Consider the following 15,974-nt stretch of genomic DNA (forward strand, 5'->3'; position numbering starts at 1 on the left):
ACCTCAAGCCTGTGTGAGCTGCAGCAGAGCTTTGGGAGTGCAGTGAAGGTGGTGCAATTATCCAAGCAGTGAAGAAATGAACAATGAAGCAAGCACGCCCTTCCTGAAATCATTACTGAGTATCAGGGCCCTGACTTAAATCCCTCCTGGTTCCTGTGGCCATGGATCAGTAGATAACTACCTGCATATCTTCAACTTGCTTCTCCATTTCTTAGTTACGTGCACCCACCTAGAGCTGGGCCTTCATGGGGTTGTAAGGGTGTGATGTTCCTTCATCTGCATTTTCTCCATATTATTTTTTTTGCTCTGCTTCAAAGCAGCCTTCCCTAAAGGTTTGCATAGCATGGCTATTAGCAGGGTGGGGCTGGTTTTATTTTTTTAAAGGAAGAGTAAAGCTGCATTTTTTTCTCCTATCATACTCTGCTTTGGGGAGCCTCCTTTTCGGGTACCCAGCTTGAAACACCTATGGCATGGTCTTCTAAAGAGCCAGGTGCTAACCATCCAGGTTAAAGTCTGTGTGAGATGAGTGCTCAGCACTTCTAGATGTAAGGCCTAAAACAGCTGCCAAATTCAAGGCACCTGGAATCACTGGCCAATTCCAAAACCTTGCCTCCAAATTGAAAAGTTTGCATGGTGATGACCACAGCTGCAACTGGCATTTGCACCAGAGAGGCCAAGGATTCAGCAGTCCATGGAGATGACGCTCCTGTTCTTTAACTCCCTTTTTGGGATGTCTTAGCACTGGGATGTAGGGAGGTTTTCAGTGCAACTGTCTATACTGTGTTCACTCTGTGAAGAGCCCTCCCAAGACTGTGAGCCAGCCTCTTTCCCTAGTGCTGATATTTTTTGGTAATTACAATAGCAGAAAGTATTCAAACTTTCTACCCCTTACTTGAACTAACATTGTTTTCAACTTCTAGGTTGGATTGACTGGACCTGTGCATAAAGACTCTTACACTGCTGGGATGAGCAGTAACTGGGAACTTGTGGGGAGCCTGGATTTGAGTCCATGTATCCCGAGCTGCTGTTTGTTCTGGAGAAGACGGCATCTCCAAGGTATAGTTAATCTTCTCCTATTGCATATGGCCATGTGCTTGGTTAAAGTGTGTGTAAATCTGCTGTCTATATAATGCACCAACAAATATATACTGCCTTGTGCTTTAAATATATGTGTGATGAAGAGGCTGCTTCTGTAATAGGTTTTCTGAAGACGTTCCTGTTGGTCTAACAGTCAGCAGCTGGGTGGCCCTATCTGATTCAGAGTTCATGCCTCTTATAGGGGGTTCCCAATCTGGGAGGAGAGTTTCTGTTTTCAAGCTTAGTGTGTTTTCAGCCTGCTCTCTTTCCTGCTTACCTTAGTATTGCCAAAGGGGCAGCTTAATTGATCTGATTTACAGGAAGCACTGTGTGAAAGCCTTTGGGATTCCTAGAAAAATACATGCTTGTTCTCTCAAACTCTGTGATATTTCCCCCACCCCTTTCATTTCTTAGCCAGCTGTCAGGGCTGTAACTTAACTGCTTATTCCATTCTCCCCGTCTCTAGCCCAAAGCTTGTAATGGGGCCTGAACTGTCTGCCCAAGTTCAAATCCAGGCTCCCCACAAGTTCCCAGTTACTGCTCATCCCAGCAGTGTAAGAGTCTTTATGGAACAGGTGAGGTAGGGTTTTGAAGAGACTTCTGATGCCGTGACAGCCTATTTTTTTTCCTCCTGTCTTATTGGGCAAAGATCAGCAATATACCTTTGATAAGAAATGATGAAAATGGCTAATGATCAGGCAAAGAGAATATTTCTTCCTAATTGAATGCTTCTGGAATAGCAGACTGCTTTCCATGTCTGGGTTTATGTGTGTTTATATGCACAGCTCTTGTGTATGAGGCAGAAACATTTCTCCATATCCTGTTTGTCAGTGCTTCATTTTTGTTGCATGCTGGCACACACAAATGTGCTCTCTCTGGCATGTTAAAGACCAGACTGTGATGTCCTCACTCCAGAAGCAGCCCCAATCAGTTCACTGGGGCTAGAAGTGGTGTGTGGTTCTCTCTAATTGCATGCAAGGGGTCTATGGGCATGTGTGTTGCCTTTTGGGGTGTAGGTTGTAGCTGTGTTGGTCTAAGGACAAGACAGACAAGGGTCTTTGGGTCAATCCAACATCTTTTATTAGACCAAGAATGTTGATGAAGAAACAACGATACCTCGAATGGGTTGTGAAGGCTCATAGAAAGGATTATAAGACATGGTTCTGGTTGCTTTTGGTGTTCCTAAAAGTGGGCAATCGAGGAAGTGGAGGCATCGCTTCTCCACTGAAGTGACGGAGCTCTCCCTCCAGCAGTCTCTGACCCACCAGCTCCTCTTCCCTCTATGCAGAATACTTGAAAACGGGTAGCATTGGTTTCATAATTGGCATCGGGCAAGTCTGCAGGGTCAGGTGCTAGGGGAAGCATGACCATTGTGCAGCCTTTTGCTTGTAGGGGCTTGTTCCAAACCCCATTGGAGTCGATGGGAATCTTTCCACTAGCATCCATGGGCTTTAGACCAGGCCCTTGGACTCTTCAGTCAGGTGCTGAAGATTCCTGATCTGGCCATGGCAGTTGTTTCTTTGCCTTGTACTTGCCTCTGTTCAGTGTCAGCAGAGAGGCACGGGATTGAGCATCTAGAAGCCAGAGTTATTCTGGTTATTTACTGCAATCTGGGGCAAGCCAATACTCTTCTGTGCGTCTGTTTTCCTCTCCCCGTTCCTATGCACCTGCAGTTTAAAAAGGAAGAAGAGGAGACTCACTCATTATATGTGCGTCTTGTGTTAGCAGTCCTCTGTAGAGCCTCAAAGCGCTGCTGTAATATCACTCAGGCACTTAGACTATTGGCTTTTGGGGGAGCAGCCATCTTTTCTCTCTGCATTACTTCAGTGGCTCCCACGAGTCCTGGGAGTCTGGTTCGTGACTTGACTTTTAAGAGAAGGGGTGGGGTGGATGGGAGGGAGAAAAGGCACAACAGAAAGAAAAAGAAAAAACTAGAGGTAAGAGAGTGCAAAGGAGCCGGTAAAATCTTAATGATCCCAGTTGTTCTAGTCATTCAGTGACGCAGTGCGTTTGCCACCTAATTTCATCCCAAACACCCTAAACTGAAAATAAAGTGCTGCTTAATAGGCAGGAAAAGTTGGCATTTCATTTCCCCCGTACGTTCGGATAGTAAGTGCTAATTATTCCAATGTTTTTTCTTCCCCCCACTGTAATTATTTGAAACAGACTATTCACAGCTCCCCCATTAACTTATATATTCCGGTGTCCTATTGGAAATTCAATAGGATTGGATTTAAATTGCTTTTTTTGCCTTCCCCCAGTGTCTCCCCTCTCCAATTTGCTGATAATATAGCTTCGTGGTAGAGAAGAAAGGATACAGCATCTCGCACAAATGTAAACAACAACATCTAGCTGAAATAGGGGGAGAAAAATTACTTCCTTGTACCACTGTGCTCTCGACAAGGACTGTGCGGGTTTGTTTTTTTCTTTCCCTTCTACCGCATTCAATTTTCTAACTCTGGTGGGCAGGTTACAGAACTAATCTCAAACGCACTTTGAGCTTGCTGTATAATACTACAAGCCATTAAAGAGTTGGGGGGGAGGAGGGAGCAGCAGAGGGGAAAAGGAACATGCAGGGAATACAATTAGTTTGGGACAGTTGGACAAGTGAGAGAAGCAAAAACGCATATGCATATTTCCAAAAAGCATTGGATTTTTTTTTTTTTTTTTCTAAATTCATATCATCCCTCCCTGGACTTCCGTTCTAGCCCCGATTCCCTTTCGGCAGCAAGAGGCTGGGAGACATGAATTAAAAAATCTATAGATGCACTGCAAGTCCTCAAATTGCATCTTCAGCACAGAAAATGCTTTGTAATATATTTTTTCCCCCCTCTGCCTTTCTGCAAAGCTTCAAGAATTTCATATCTGGAACCTACTAAAGATTTTCTGATGATTGATTAAAAAATGGGCTAGATTCAGATTTTCAGTACAAGCTGTGTGAATTTCCAGGGCTGAATTGTGCCCTGGGGTTGTACATTTAAAACAAACAAATAAAGAACCCCCCCCCCCCCTTTGGTTTTCCAGCATTGGAATAAATACGTTCTCAGTGCCTTACTGAGGATTTCTCTCCCAGCGTGGACTGATACGTCTCTATCGACATGCCTTTGGCCCCACAGTAACCAAGCTAATGACACAAGGTGACACACAGAAAGTGAAGGTTGGAAGGGACCTCAGGAGGTCAACTAGTCCAGCCCCTTGCTTAAAGCAGGACTATCCCCAGCTAGATTGTCCCAGCCAAGCCTTTGTCTAGCCTGGTTTTAAAAACCGGAATAAGATGACAACTTGGATACTGCCGTTTCTAACCCCCCTCCCCAGACAGTGGCCTACATCTAAGACCTATATATGCACTAATGCCATTTTACAGATGATGCAGAGTTGGGGGATTGGCATTGCGAATACTGTGGAGGAGCAAATTATCATGGAAAGAATAAGATGGCCTTGTCTACTGCAGTAATGGAAAAGGGCTAAAACAATAGTACAAAGTTCAAAGCTATGCCCTTGGGGACTAATAATAAGAACTTTTGCTTTAGGCTGGGGCTCATCAATTCTAGGTGACGGAGGACAGGGATCTGGGTATGCTGGTCGATGGCAGGATGGCTATGAGACGCTAATGTGATTCTAAGATGTGCCAGGCAAGGCAATTTTATTAGAGACAGGAAAGCATAAATACCATTGTAGAAGACATTGGTAAGATCTCATTTAGAATATTGTGTATCCTTCTAGTCACTTATGTTTAACAAAGATGGATTTAAGCTGGAATAAGTTCAGAGGAGGGCAAGCAACATGATCAGGGGAACAGAGAGAGAGTCTTGAGAGAGAAAAATAAAAGCTTGGCTTATTTAGCCTAGCACAGCAAAGGCTGAGAAGAGACGATTGCTTTTTATGGGTGCACTTGGGTGGTTAATCCAAGGGAAGGAGAAAAATGACTTAATTAACAAGATAATACTAGTATCAGTTGCTCTCCGGCAGAAGCTACAATGTTGAACTACTGATGGTCTGGGCTCGATCTGGCCTTTGGAGTCTGTCTCAATGGTCTAAAGGGCGGGTGGTAGGTCTTGGGTAGCCTCCATGCTCTTGCCTAGGCATATGCATCAAAGGTCTCTGGACATGTGGATTCATCAGGCACCTAACTAGACCTCTTACATGTACACCATGCTCCAGAGGATCAACGGTTGCCTACCACTAGTACAAAAGCAAGTGGGTATAAAATGGCCATTAAGAAACTTAGAGTGGAACTGAATGGTAGAAGATTTTTCAGGCAGGAACCTAAGTGGTGTCAACCTGGACCTGGATACATATGGCAGGATGGAGTAGAAACGATAATGAGATGAGGCTTCAGGTGTTTAGTTTATCGGCAACCTGAAGCCAGGGTTGAAAAGGGCCAGACTGCCATGCCTGCTGCTTGCATAGACGAGCATCTCATACTCTTCCTGATGGTGTGTGACAGAAATCACAGCAAGAGGAGGCTGAGCGTTTGTGAGGTCTTGGCCAGGGGGGTGGACATAGCTCAGGGTCCTTGAGGCAGGTCTGATGTCTTTGGAGATGTGCCTTAGCCTCAACTCCAGGGAATTTTATGGCTTGTGCGTGTAAATAATGAGTCAGGCCAGGGGAGTCGTGATGGATCATTCTAGATCCATTTCCATCCGTTTTAGATCCCCTCCTCATTCATTTCCTCCTCCTTGAGACCTCAGTAGACTAACAATACTTGCTGCACCTTATTTACAGTTCATTTCATTAATAAATCCCATGCTTCAGAGGTTTTGCTAATCACTGGTAAGGGACAGGAAGGATTCCTGTTTCACCATGAATGCCTCGACTTCTGTCTCTCTTTCACGATTTTCTGATGCATCGGAGAGAGGCCACAGCTAGATATGGCAGATGGGGCAGGGAGTGCAGGTTCTCTTAATGCTGCTGAGAAACCCCACGGGTACCTGCATGGGAGGTCTCAGGACCTACCTGCTCAGGTTTAAACTGGTCACCAGATTTTAATTCAAGGGGTTTTTTTTTTTTTCCAAACTCCAGCTGTTGGGCCTTTTACCTTTTACTCTGCGGCATGGTTTGCTTCTCAGGATCATTGGGATGCATATTGCATAACACATTTCCTGCCATTACAATGCCCCAAAGTATTGGCAGCAATCTTGGTCCTTGCTTCATTCTTGGCTTAGCTTAAGCATTTGATCTTTTCCTCTTTTATACGAAGCATCTCAAGTTTGTGATAGGTCAGCGGCACGGGGTTGGCTTGTGGTGTGCAGCAGAGCATGGAAGTGGCTGTTCTTGGAGAGCCTTCTGCCCTCAACCTCGGTTACACAGTTGCATCGATGCAGAGGCCTGAACTCAGTTACCCTATCCAGCATTTTTATTCCTTTCTTTTATTTCCCACTTCTGGTGATACACACATGGGAAGGGAACCGTGAACATACACATTTTTTGTGAAACGTGCGTGAGTCCTGAATGAATTGCATTATTTTAGATAAACCCAACTATTTGGTTGGGGGGGGGGGGAGAGGATGAACACTGGCTTTTTTTAATACTGCAGACTCCCACTGAACCAAAACTAACACAAGATTTGGTCTTTCCATGGCATCTCCCCATTTGGATGTGGAAAGAGCATGAGATCTCCTTTTATTCAGTATTTTATTCTGGCCTCAATATAAGAGGATGGTTATACTGCTGTAAAGCCTTGTAAGATTTTCTTCACCTCTCTCAATCCAGGGAAGATTGGATTCAAACAATAGCCTAATAGGACACCTCTAAGGACCTCCTACAGCAAGCACTATTGATACATTACTACATAGCACTGTTCCCTGCAAGGTGTGGAAACTGTCTCAGTATTGGGTCAGGGCCAGTGCTCCCATGGTCATGGCCTATTTTGCTTGAGAAGTAAAGTTAAGTGTTCAACCACGTAGAGCTGATCAACTAAAATTTCAGCCCTGCCTGAGGTTTGTCCTTGTCCTTATGTAAGATTTAATAAACAAAACAAAACCCTGAGACAGGAAAACCTGTTCACAGCACAAAGCTCCAGAGTTCAATTTGGAAACGTCCAAATGTGAGTGGCACAGCATCCCGGCGTTCAAATGCTTCCTTCGAACCTGATGCCAGCTCCCACATTTGCTGGTGTTGTCCCAAGTCTGTAGGATCTCAGCTGCAAGGAGAAGCTGGGGGTCTCGTGGGAGAAGAAGGTATAGAGGAAGGGGTTTCCAGCTCCTGCAAGACACTGCAGTATCTCCAACAGACTTGGAGACTTGTGTTAGCCTGCAAGGATGGCAGCTCTCATGCTCTCTCAATGGCAATGCTCACTGACATCTCTCCTCAACATGGGGGAACTTCAGTTTTGATGAAGCATCATTTTCAGTGAAATGAGGAAACGTCTGTCTGGAGCTTCTTGCTCAGTGCTAGGCCCCTGCTACTCGTTCCATGAGACCACAGTGTTCACACCTGTCGTCTGTCCCTAATCCAGGTTGGATCATTAGCAATCTGCCTGGCTCTGTCCCACTGTGGTTCCAATTGCAGGTGAGAGACTGTTTGTGTCTCAGGCTAAATTGCTGCTTGTTGTTGCTTTAAAGCACTGCCAGCTCCAATGCTGCTCCAGAGATGGGCTCGGTCTGGGGAGGGTGGCACTGTAATGATCTCTGCATGCAGGTTGTGTTGCTTTCAGAAGAGCACCAGGTCAAAAAGGAGCCCGAAAATTAGCTTCTCAGCTGGCGCAGGCTGCTGCCTTCAATGGCAGGATCTCAGTGTACACCAGTAACTCCAGCTGAACTGTGTTGGTTTGCAGATTTGGCCCTTCCAGAGTTCCTTTTCTAAGGTTTAACCCCCCCAACCAAAAAAAAGGGGTTAGTTACCAATCACTCTGAAGCCTCAAGGGTTAATAAAATGACTTGCTTCTCTTATAGCACTTAAGGCTTTGGTTAGTGTTGTGTGAGTGTTTCCAGTCTCCACCAGCTGAAGACCTTGCCCTTTGCCTGTATATCTCAGAAGTTTGCATAGGATGGTAAGGATGATTATTTCATTCAATGGAGGTACTGAGGTCCTTTTGGCTGGCCACACTAGGAAGCTGGTAGTAAATGCAGAGGGTTGTGAGCTTGTTTTTCCTCTCCTTTGTTTGCCTGCTTTCCTCTCAAAACCTGGGGGTGCCAGTGGGCCAGAGTAGAAATGCCTCTAGGTAGAGGCAATGCATGGTTTGCCTCACCCCTGAGCAGCAGAGCATGCAGACAGCAGTACACCCTTTGGGGTTTCCACAGCTCATCTGTTTGCAAACTACTTGGCCCAGACCAGCTCCTTCCCTCTCTCTCCTCCCCTGGCGGGCTTCCTGCTTCCATGTAATCTGTAAGTAAATATACATCTCATCAACTAGAAAGTGAGAAGCAGAAGCAGCAAACTGATAAATAATCCGGCTGGGATTAGGGCTAGCCATTCCCTCCACATCATGTCTTCAGGAGGTTGGTGAGCTGCCAGGCGGGAGCCTTGAGGGAGACTCTGCATCCCTGTCCTGACCACTGGAGTGATGCTGAAAGAAGGTCCTGGGCGCTGCTGCACTTCAGAGCTGTGTTCGGGTTTTGCTGCTGGCCTGGACCAAATTAAGGGCCTACTAAAATCAAAGGTGATGTGGGTGTGCGATACCTATGGCAGACTGCTCAGTACTGTGCCCAGATTAGGTCTTCAGGACCCAAGGTGAAGTCCTGGCCCCTATGAGGATAACGGGTTAGATAGTCACCCCTGCACCAACTCAGGCTGCTCAGCTTTTGAGCACTAAACAGACCCCCCGAGGGAACTCCATATACTGCTAAGGGAAATGTTATTGATCACCTCCCTGGAGGGCTAGAGGCACAGGATGGCAAAATTTCTTCCATGCAAAACACCAACCCAACACTGGTACCCCTCTTCAGCTTATCCAAATCGAGGTTCTGCTGCCTCTTGGATTGGGGGGGGGGGGGGCACTTAACCCAGAGAGGTTAAATGGCTGTTGTTCGGATACCTGCTCCGCTGTGCTGTATCAGAGCTTAGGCTAGACCCCAGCCCCGAGACCTGTGCTCCAACCACTCAAGCGCCTGCCTGTTAGTTAGGAGGCAGCGCCGCGAGCAGGCCTGGCACGCGGTTAGCCAGCTGATACTCTTCCTGCCCTCGTCTCTGCTCTCACAGATTGCGCCGTCCCCCAACGTGTAATTCACCATCAGTTAAATTTTAATGGAAAACAATGATATGTGCTCAGGGCTGGCTCTGTGAGTTGCTGGGGTTTTTATCTCTGAAGCGTTCCTTACAGCTCGTTCCACTGGGGCTCCTTCTTAGGAGAGCCTGCAGTCCAGGTTTGCATGCATAATGCATCGCAGGCTCACGGTAAAGGCAGACGCAGCAAGAGGTGCCCATTCCAAGAAGGCATTACGGAGCATTCGGAGCCAGAGCAGCGATGACCCCGTGCTCTTTAATACGTGGCGTTATTGTGTTTAATGTGCTCAGCTCTAATCTGCCTGTAAACAGAAGTGATCTTGCTGAGTTCAGCACTGGGGAAGCAATAACCACTGAAGGAGACAAGATTAAACCAACGTGAGAATGAGACAGGCCTGGGGAAGTGCCATGGGGGCTGCAGCGAATGAACTCAGGGGAGTTCAGGGCCAAGGAGATTCGTGGCCCTGAGCCGTCTCTTTCCCTGTGCTCCTTCTCACCCCTCCTTTATTCTCTGCTCTCTTCTAGCACAAGGCCTTCCTTTTATACCGGTGTTGCACTTGTTGTTTAGTGCAAGCCTCACCTGGGGAGCTGGGACCAGCACCCTGGTGACTTCATTTAAGGTGCAGCCTTAGTTGCTTGATCGGAGAAGATCCCTTAGCTACCAGCAGTTCTAGGCGCTAGCACAGCCAGGAAAAAACTCAGCGTGTTATGGATTTGGTTTCCAAAGACTCTGAGGACCTCAGTTCCTGTGGACCACAGCAGGATGATTAATGTGGCTGAAAACTGGGCCAGATCTGCACGTTTCAGCATGGGCAACCAAGACCAGAGTTTCAGAAGAACTTGGCTCCCAGGAGAGCTCTCGCCAGGGTGATTATAGCTAGCTTTTCTGAAAAAGCTCAGTACCCAATCTCCAATCAAATCTGCCATGGTACACAATTAGCCTAAGGAAATGTCTGTCCCCATGTTCTCCAAAGCTCACGCTCATCGTTCAAGTGCCGGTGGGATCAGGAAGTTGCAGTTCACATGAACATCTGTGTTAGTACCAAGACCAGCCAAGCGTGTGTGGGTTGAGGGTTGTTAGTGCAGGGGTGGGCAAAATGTGGCCTGTGGGCCGCATGTGGCCTGCCAGGCCATTCTGTCATGAAAAAAAATAGAAAATTAATATTCATCTGCCCTCAATGGCTTGCCAAAACTCAGTAAGCAGCCTTCCGCCCAAAATAAGTGCCCGCCCCTGCGTTAGTCTGTTCTGGAAATGAAACCACTTGCATGTGAAGGCCTGGATCTGGATCCAGGTTCAGAATTGCCACCGCCATTCCCCTTCAAGGTGTCCAGATGTGGTAAGGCTTAATAGAGGGGCACACCTGTAGTAGTAAATGAATTGTGAATGGTGCCGGATGCAGGCTGGACTTGTCTAAACACCCTGCAGTTTGTGTCTGACTGCTGGGCTGGAAACCTCCATGATTCAGGCTGCCTCAGCCATGCAGCAGCTCCCAGAACTTATCTGAGCCTGTATCAGCTGGAGCTTGACATAGAGGTTTTCAGCCAGACAGGTTTGCCCAGCCACAGTGTGTACCCTGGGGCTTCGTGTCTCCTGCATCTCTGCGGCACGAGGAGCTATCGCAGCCGCTTCATTGTGGTGCCTGAACGCGCCCTTCCATCACGCAGCACCTGGAGAGAGGCTGCTGCCTTCGATTCCTACCCACAGCACAGTGCGGGCTCAGCGGCGGCAAGGATGACTTGGCAGTGATGTATTTACTGCAATTACCAGCCCTCTTCCCAAAGGAGGAAAAGGAGATGAATAATATGTTTTGAAGGTGTCATGGAGTGAAGGCAAGAGATGAGCTCAAGCCTGAACTTATGAATAACTTATAGGCTTCCTTCCTTCACACAGTCACTCCATTTGGGCTTATGTTTCTTATCTGTAGGAGGGGTAATTAAAGGTGCAAAAGACAACATTTGTGCCCAGCTTTTCTGAGTGCCAGTGTGCACGGCGTATACAGTCACGTGGACACGTGCATGCCTTGGTGTGTATCTTGTGAGTTGGGGACACACGCATGTCTGCAAGTAGCCAGCTGTCTACTTTAGGTCTTTCACCATCTTATCTGAGCATGTCACCCTCTTCTGTGCTTTTATCCTCGCATCACCCTTGGGGGATATGACAGTACTAGTGTCCCCCATTACACAGATGGGGAACTAATGGCCAGAGAGATTGAGCTGTCTGACATCACAGAAGAAATCTAGCAGAACGGGGAATTAAATCCAAGAGAAAGCTTAATGAGCTATTGGTTGGGTCATTTTTCTTGTCATTTGTGTGCACGCGTGTGTGCGCTGTTGTGGGTAGGGAAGAGCGCGTATACTCCTGTGGGAGTGGGTCATGGCAGTGAGAGGCTTCTGGCTGCCGTGTTACTGTGTGCAGCCAGGCCAGCCCTCCTGTAGAGCTGACATATAATTTTTCAGCAATTGCTTATTCAGATTGATCATTCATGACTCATGGGGAATTCAGACCAAACAGTTGTGACACTTTTGAAATGTAAATCGCATTGTTTCATTAGCAGCCTTTGTTTCCAAATTTACCTATGCTTAATTTAAAAACAAACATAAAACCCAGTGAACTAAAGCTCCAAACTCCAAAGATGCCATTTTGACTGCAACAGTTTGTTTTTTCTATGTGTATTTGCTTTAGCCAGAGAACTGAATGGTCGCTGGACTGACCTTGGCCCTTCTAGGTTGTAAAGAGAATGGTTATCCGTAGGCGTGCGTGTGCATCTACGTGCACGAGGCCCGGGTTGGGTATGTATGCGTGTGAACATTTGCCATGCATGTTGAGGAGGGCACTGTTCCTGCAGTCAAACAGCCATGTAGTTTCCTGATAAATTGCTTCGGCTGACCTACAAGTTCAGCTCCTAAATGTGGGAGGGTGTGTTTATAGAGGGTATACGGGTGGGCGGGCATGTGTATACGATATATACTTGTTGATGAGCTGACTCATTTTTATGTGCCCTGATTGTTGGGTAAAGAAAACAAGTGACTCAGAGGGAGAGAGGCTGCATCCTGTTGCAAGAGCTTGTCAGAGGGTAGGAAAAGGGGAGTAGTAGACTATCTACTTCCAATTACCGGTGGGATCAGAAAGCTGCAGCTTAGATCTCTGTGCTAGCACCAAGACCAGCCAAGCACATGTGGGTTGGAGTTTGGGTTGGTCTGTTCTGGAGATGAAGCCACTTGCACATGAAGGTCTGGGTCTGCATCCAGATTCAGAATCCCCATCCTCCCCTTCAGGGTGTCCAGATGTGGTAAGGCTTAATACAGGGGCCCACCTGTAGTAGCAAATGAATTGTGAATGGTGCAGGCTGGACTTGTCTAAACACCCAGCAGTTTGTGTCCGACTGCTGGGCTGGGGACCTCCAAGGATCTCAGGCTGCTTCAGCCATGCAGCAGCTCACATAATTTATCTGAGCCTTTATCAGCTGGAGTTTGACATAGAGGTTGTGTGATCTCCCGGAGAGGTGGTGGACTCTCCAACCTTGGAGGTTTTTAAGACCTGGGTAGACAAAGCCTTGGCTGGGATGATGTAGTTGGGGCTGGTCCTGTTTTGAGCAGGGGGTGAGACTAGATGTGACCTCCTGAATCCCTTCCAACCCTCATTTTCTATGATTCTATGAAGTCCCACATCCAAAGTAGCTCACAGTAGGCCAGCTGCCCCCAGAAACTGCTTTGGGATTTGACCTATGAAAACCTATCTCTGTAGGGATGTTGAGGAGTCATTTGCATGGCACAGGCATACAGCCTGTCAGGGATCGCATGATCTCAATCAGGTGAAGTTTGCACAATGCGAATTTGGAGTTACTCCATTAACTCTAATGGCATTACAGCCAAGAAGTTGGAAGTTGAGTTTGCCCCTCAGGGTTGCATATGTAAGGGCAGAAAAGCCAAAGTCAAAAGAGAGCTGACAGTTCCCATTTTTTTTTTTTTTTGGTGTATGAGAATCTGTTTCTCAGTAAGAGAAACTAAGTGGTTAATCCATGCAAAAATCTTGCTGCATGGCATGTATCCCTGATGTGTCCTGGCCTGGCCACTCTGACCCCGTCAGTACACCATCCCACCACACGGTTGCATCCCCATGTGCACTCTTGAATGGTGGCCTTATTCCATTTCTCCTATGGCTCGGCAAACCATGCAGCTCCTCTGTCCTGGGGGAGACTCCACCAGGTAGAAACTTGCTTCCAAATGAAAACAGGTAGTTTTGAAATTTTCCATGAAAGAAAATGTTTTAAAGGGTCTGTTTTCAGTTCATTTGACGTGTTCTGTTTTGATAAAACTGAAATACGTCCTTCCTGTTGTGATTGTACAAGAAGCTTAGCAACAAAGCTTCTCCAGCTCCATTCTAGTAAAACGAGCCTTGACCTTGCTGAACGGCTTCGTTGAGGTTCTTTTATTAAAAAAAAAAAAAAAAAAAAAATCGAAACAGAGGGGTTTGTTTGTTTGTTTTTTTTAAAATAAAAATGGGCATTTTCCTGCTGGCATCAAAATGCTCAGTAAACTTGTTTATTCCCCAGGGAGCACTTCCCTGTGGAAAATTTTGGACCAGCTTTGATTTTGTATGTGCCAGTTCCTTAGCTTGGCAGAGGGCTCCAGAGATTGGGGAATGAGGCCTGGGATTTGGCCCTTGTTACACTGAGCCATAACAACAGCACAATATGTGAGCGAGCACTCCCTGCCCTACCACCTCCATCACCCACTCATCCTTCCCTTCTCTTTCTCTCTCCCTTCCAGCAGCTGGCACCTCAATAGGATTTTGTGCAAAGCAGGAGGCAGCTGCCTGAATGTCACTTGTCCTTGAAATGGAGCAAACCATTTTGCAATGCACACCCATGCAATCCAAGAGTAGCAGCGGGGCAGGGGTTGCATCTATGCTGGAAGTCAGGCAGCAGCCGCAGGGCCTTGGCTGACACTCAAGGGTGCCTTGGTTTAGTTCCTGACCGTCAGTGATTCTGTGCATGCCCTTGGTCATGTGCGGTAACCCTCAGTGCAAACTGGAGATACCCTTATCTTTTCCCACCCTGTTTTGTCTGTTTAGACCTGCGGTGCTCAGTCGATGTGACCCCATGGGCCACATGAATGGCACAAGGCCAGCTTGGGGGTTGGATCCAGGCATGGGGTCAACAGGCAGGGTTGGTCCATAAGTGCAATCTAGCATTGCCAGAATGATCTAGGGCCCATCATCAGGCCAGTGGGGCTCCCCACAAATCCAGAAATTCGGCAGCAGGGGAGAGGCAATTAATGCTGCCACTGCTCCCCCACCACCAAATTTCCAGAACCATGGGGAGACCCACGGTCTGGATGGTGAACGCTGCTGGTTTAGGTTAGCAGCTCTTCAAGGAAGGACTGTCCTTTATAATGTTTACTTTTGGCACACACTTGATCTTGGTTAGACCTATTGGTGCTACTGTAACACATTACGGTTATGCACGAATATGCACAAGGATGGTCAAACATTTTCCAACAGATTGCTTTTCCATCAGAAAATTGCTGTTTACTTTGTGAAAACTTCCCTGAGAATGCGTCGGTCGCAATGAAACTTGCTTTAGTTAAAAAGACCTACGCAAAACTTTTGGGTCTGGTCGTCATGATTCTCGCTGGTACAAAACTCTTAGCTCTTTCTCTGTTTCAGTTTTGTTTTTTTTCCATTTGAAATGTTTTATATTGAAAGGTTTCAAGCCCATGGCACATTCTGATTTGGAGAAAATAATCTCAAAACCATGCAGTTTCTTGCAAAGCAGCTCTACCCACGCATACGTGCATCTCACTATTTATCCCTTGTACGTACATGTATTTGTAATGAACTCCATCTCCCCCGTGTCCTCCTATCTCTAGGATGCAGCCCTGTTATCGGAGTGCTCATATCAATACGAGACACAGATATGTCTGAGTGTAACGGCTATTAGGTATTTATTGCAGGGCGTTCTGTTGAACATCACCTGCTGTTCAACATGAAAAAGTTGATGTTCCACAAAGCCACAAGCCGAAGGCTCCATAAGAGCTGTTCCGGTGTATCAGGTAAACATACGTGCTTAGAACAAGTACTGTGTGAATTAATAATGCATAGCACAAAGCTGTAGGAAGAGCAGCTACTTTATGTGGCTATGTTACAAGCTTTTCCTTTAGCAAATACATGAGGACATCCTGTTTTTAGGGCTTGTTATGCATGCAGTAAATTGGACCCATCCAATCGACTGTTCAAGCCACTGTAGCATATGGTGGTTGACTGTGCAACCAGCGTTGAATCCAAAGGTATTGGGAAGGCTAATATGAATTACAAGTTGGCATCTCGACCAAGTGAGTGGAACTAAAATGTTATGGGAATAGCATGAAATAACCAAGAGGCAAGATGACGACAAAAAAATGTTTAGCTCTTATGTAGTACTCTTCATCCAAGGATCTCAAAGCAACTTAAAAAGGAGTGTGATGTCCGTGTTACAAATGGGGAAACTGAGGTCCCTAGCAAACATTTATGGTGCAATAAAATGTTAAACTATCCAAAGACGTTCCACATACAATGTAGAACATCTTTGTGGCTGGTTTGTAGGGGTTCCATAAATTGAGCATGAGGCTTGCCCCACCTGGGGCTGCCCCACCCTTATGCTAACAATCAGCCAATTGTTGGCATGGATCTGGGGCCCCCCAGTTTTGATGCCGACAGTGAAGTGCTGGACACATGGGTTTCCAAGGGGTGCCTG

The 15,974-nt window shown here is 46.7% G+C and overlaps 1 protein-coding gene across 7 annotated transcripts in view; it reads left to right on the forward strand.

Annotated features, from left to right (window-relative positions):
• Window positions 1–15,974, forward strand: part of NTM (neurotrimin) — a 735,295-nt gene that overhangs the window by 92,117 nt on the left and 627,204 nt on the right. For 6 of the 7 annotated variants that reach the window (XM_059719464.1, XM_059719465.1, XM_059719466.1 and 3 more), the window contains one exon: window positions 921–1,056. In XM_059719464.1, coding sequence (XP_059575447.1) covers window positions 921–1,056 — 136 coding nt within the window. Of the gene's footprint in view, window positions 1–657; window positions 850–920; window positions 1,057–15,974 lie in introns of those variants that run through there. The other variant, XM_059719470.1, reaches the window with a different exon arrangement.

Source organism: Alligator mississippiensis, chromosome 16 (assembly GCF_030867095.1).
Source record: "Alligator mississippiensis isolate rAllMis1 chromosome 16, rAllMis1, whole genome shotgun sequence".
Classification (NCBI taxonomy): domain Eukaryota; kingdom Metazoa; phylum Chordata; order Crocodylia; family Alligatoridae; genus Alligator; species Alligator mississippiensis.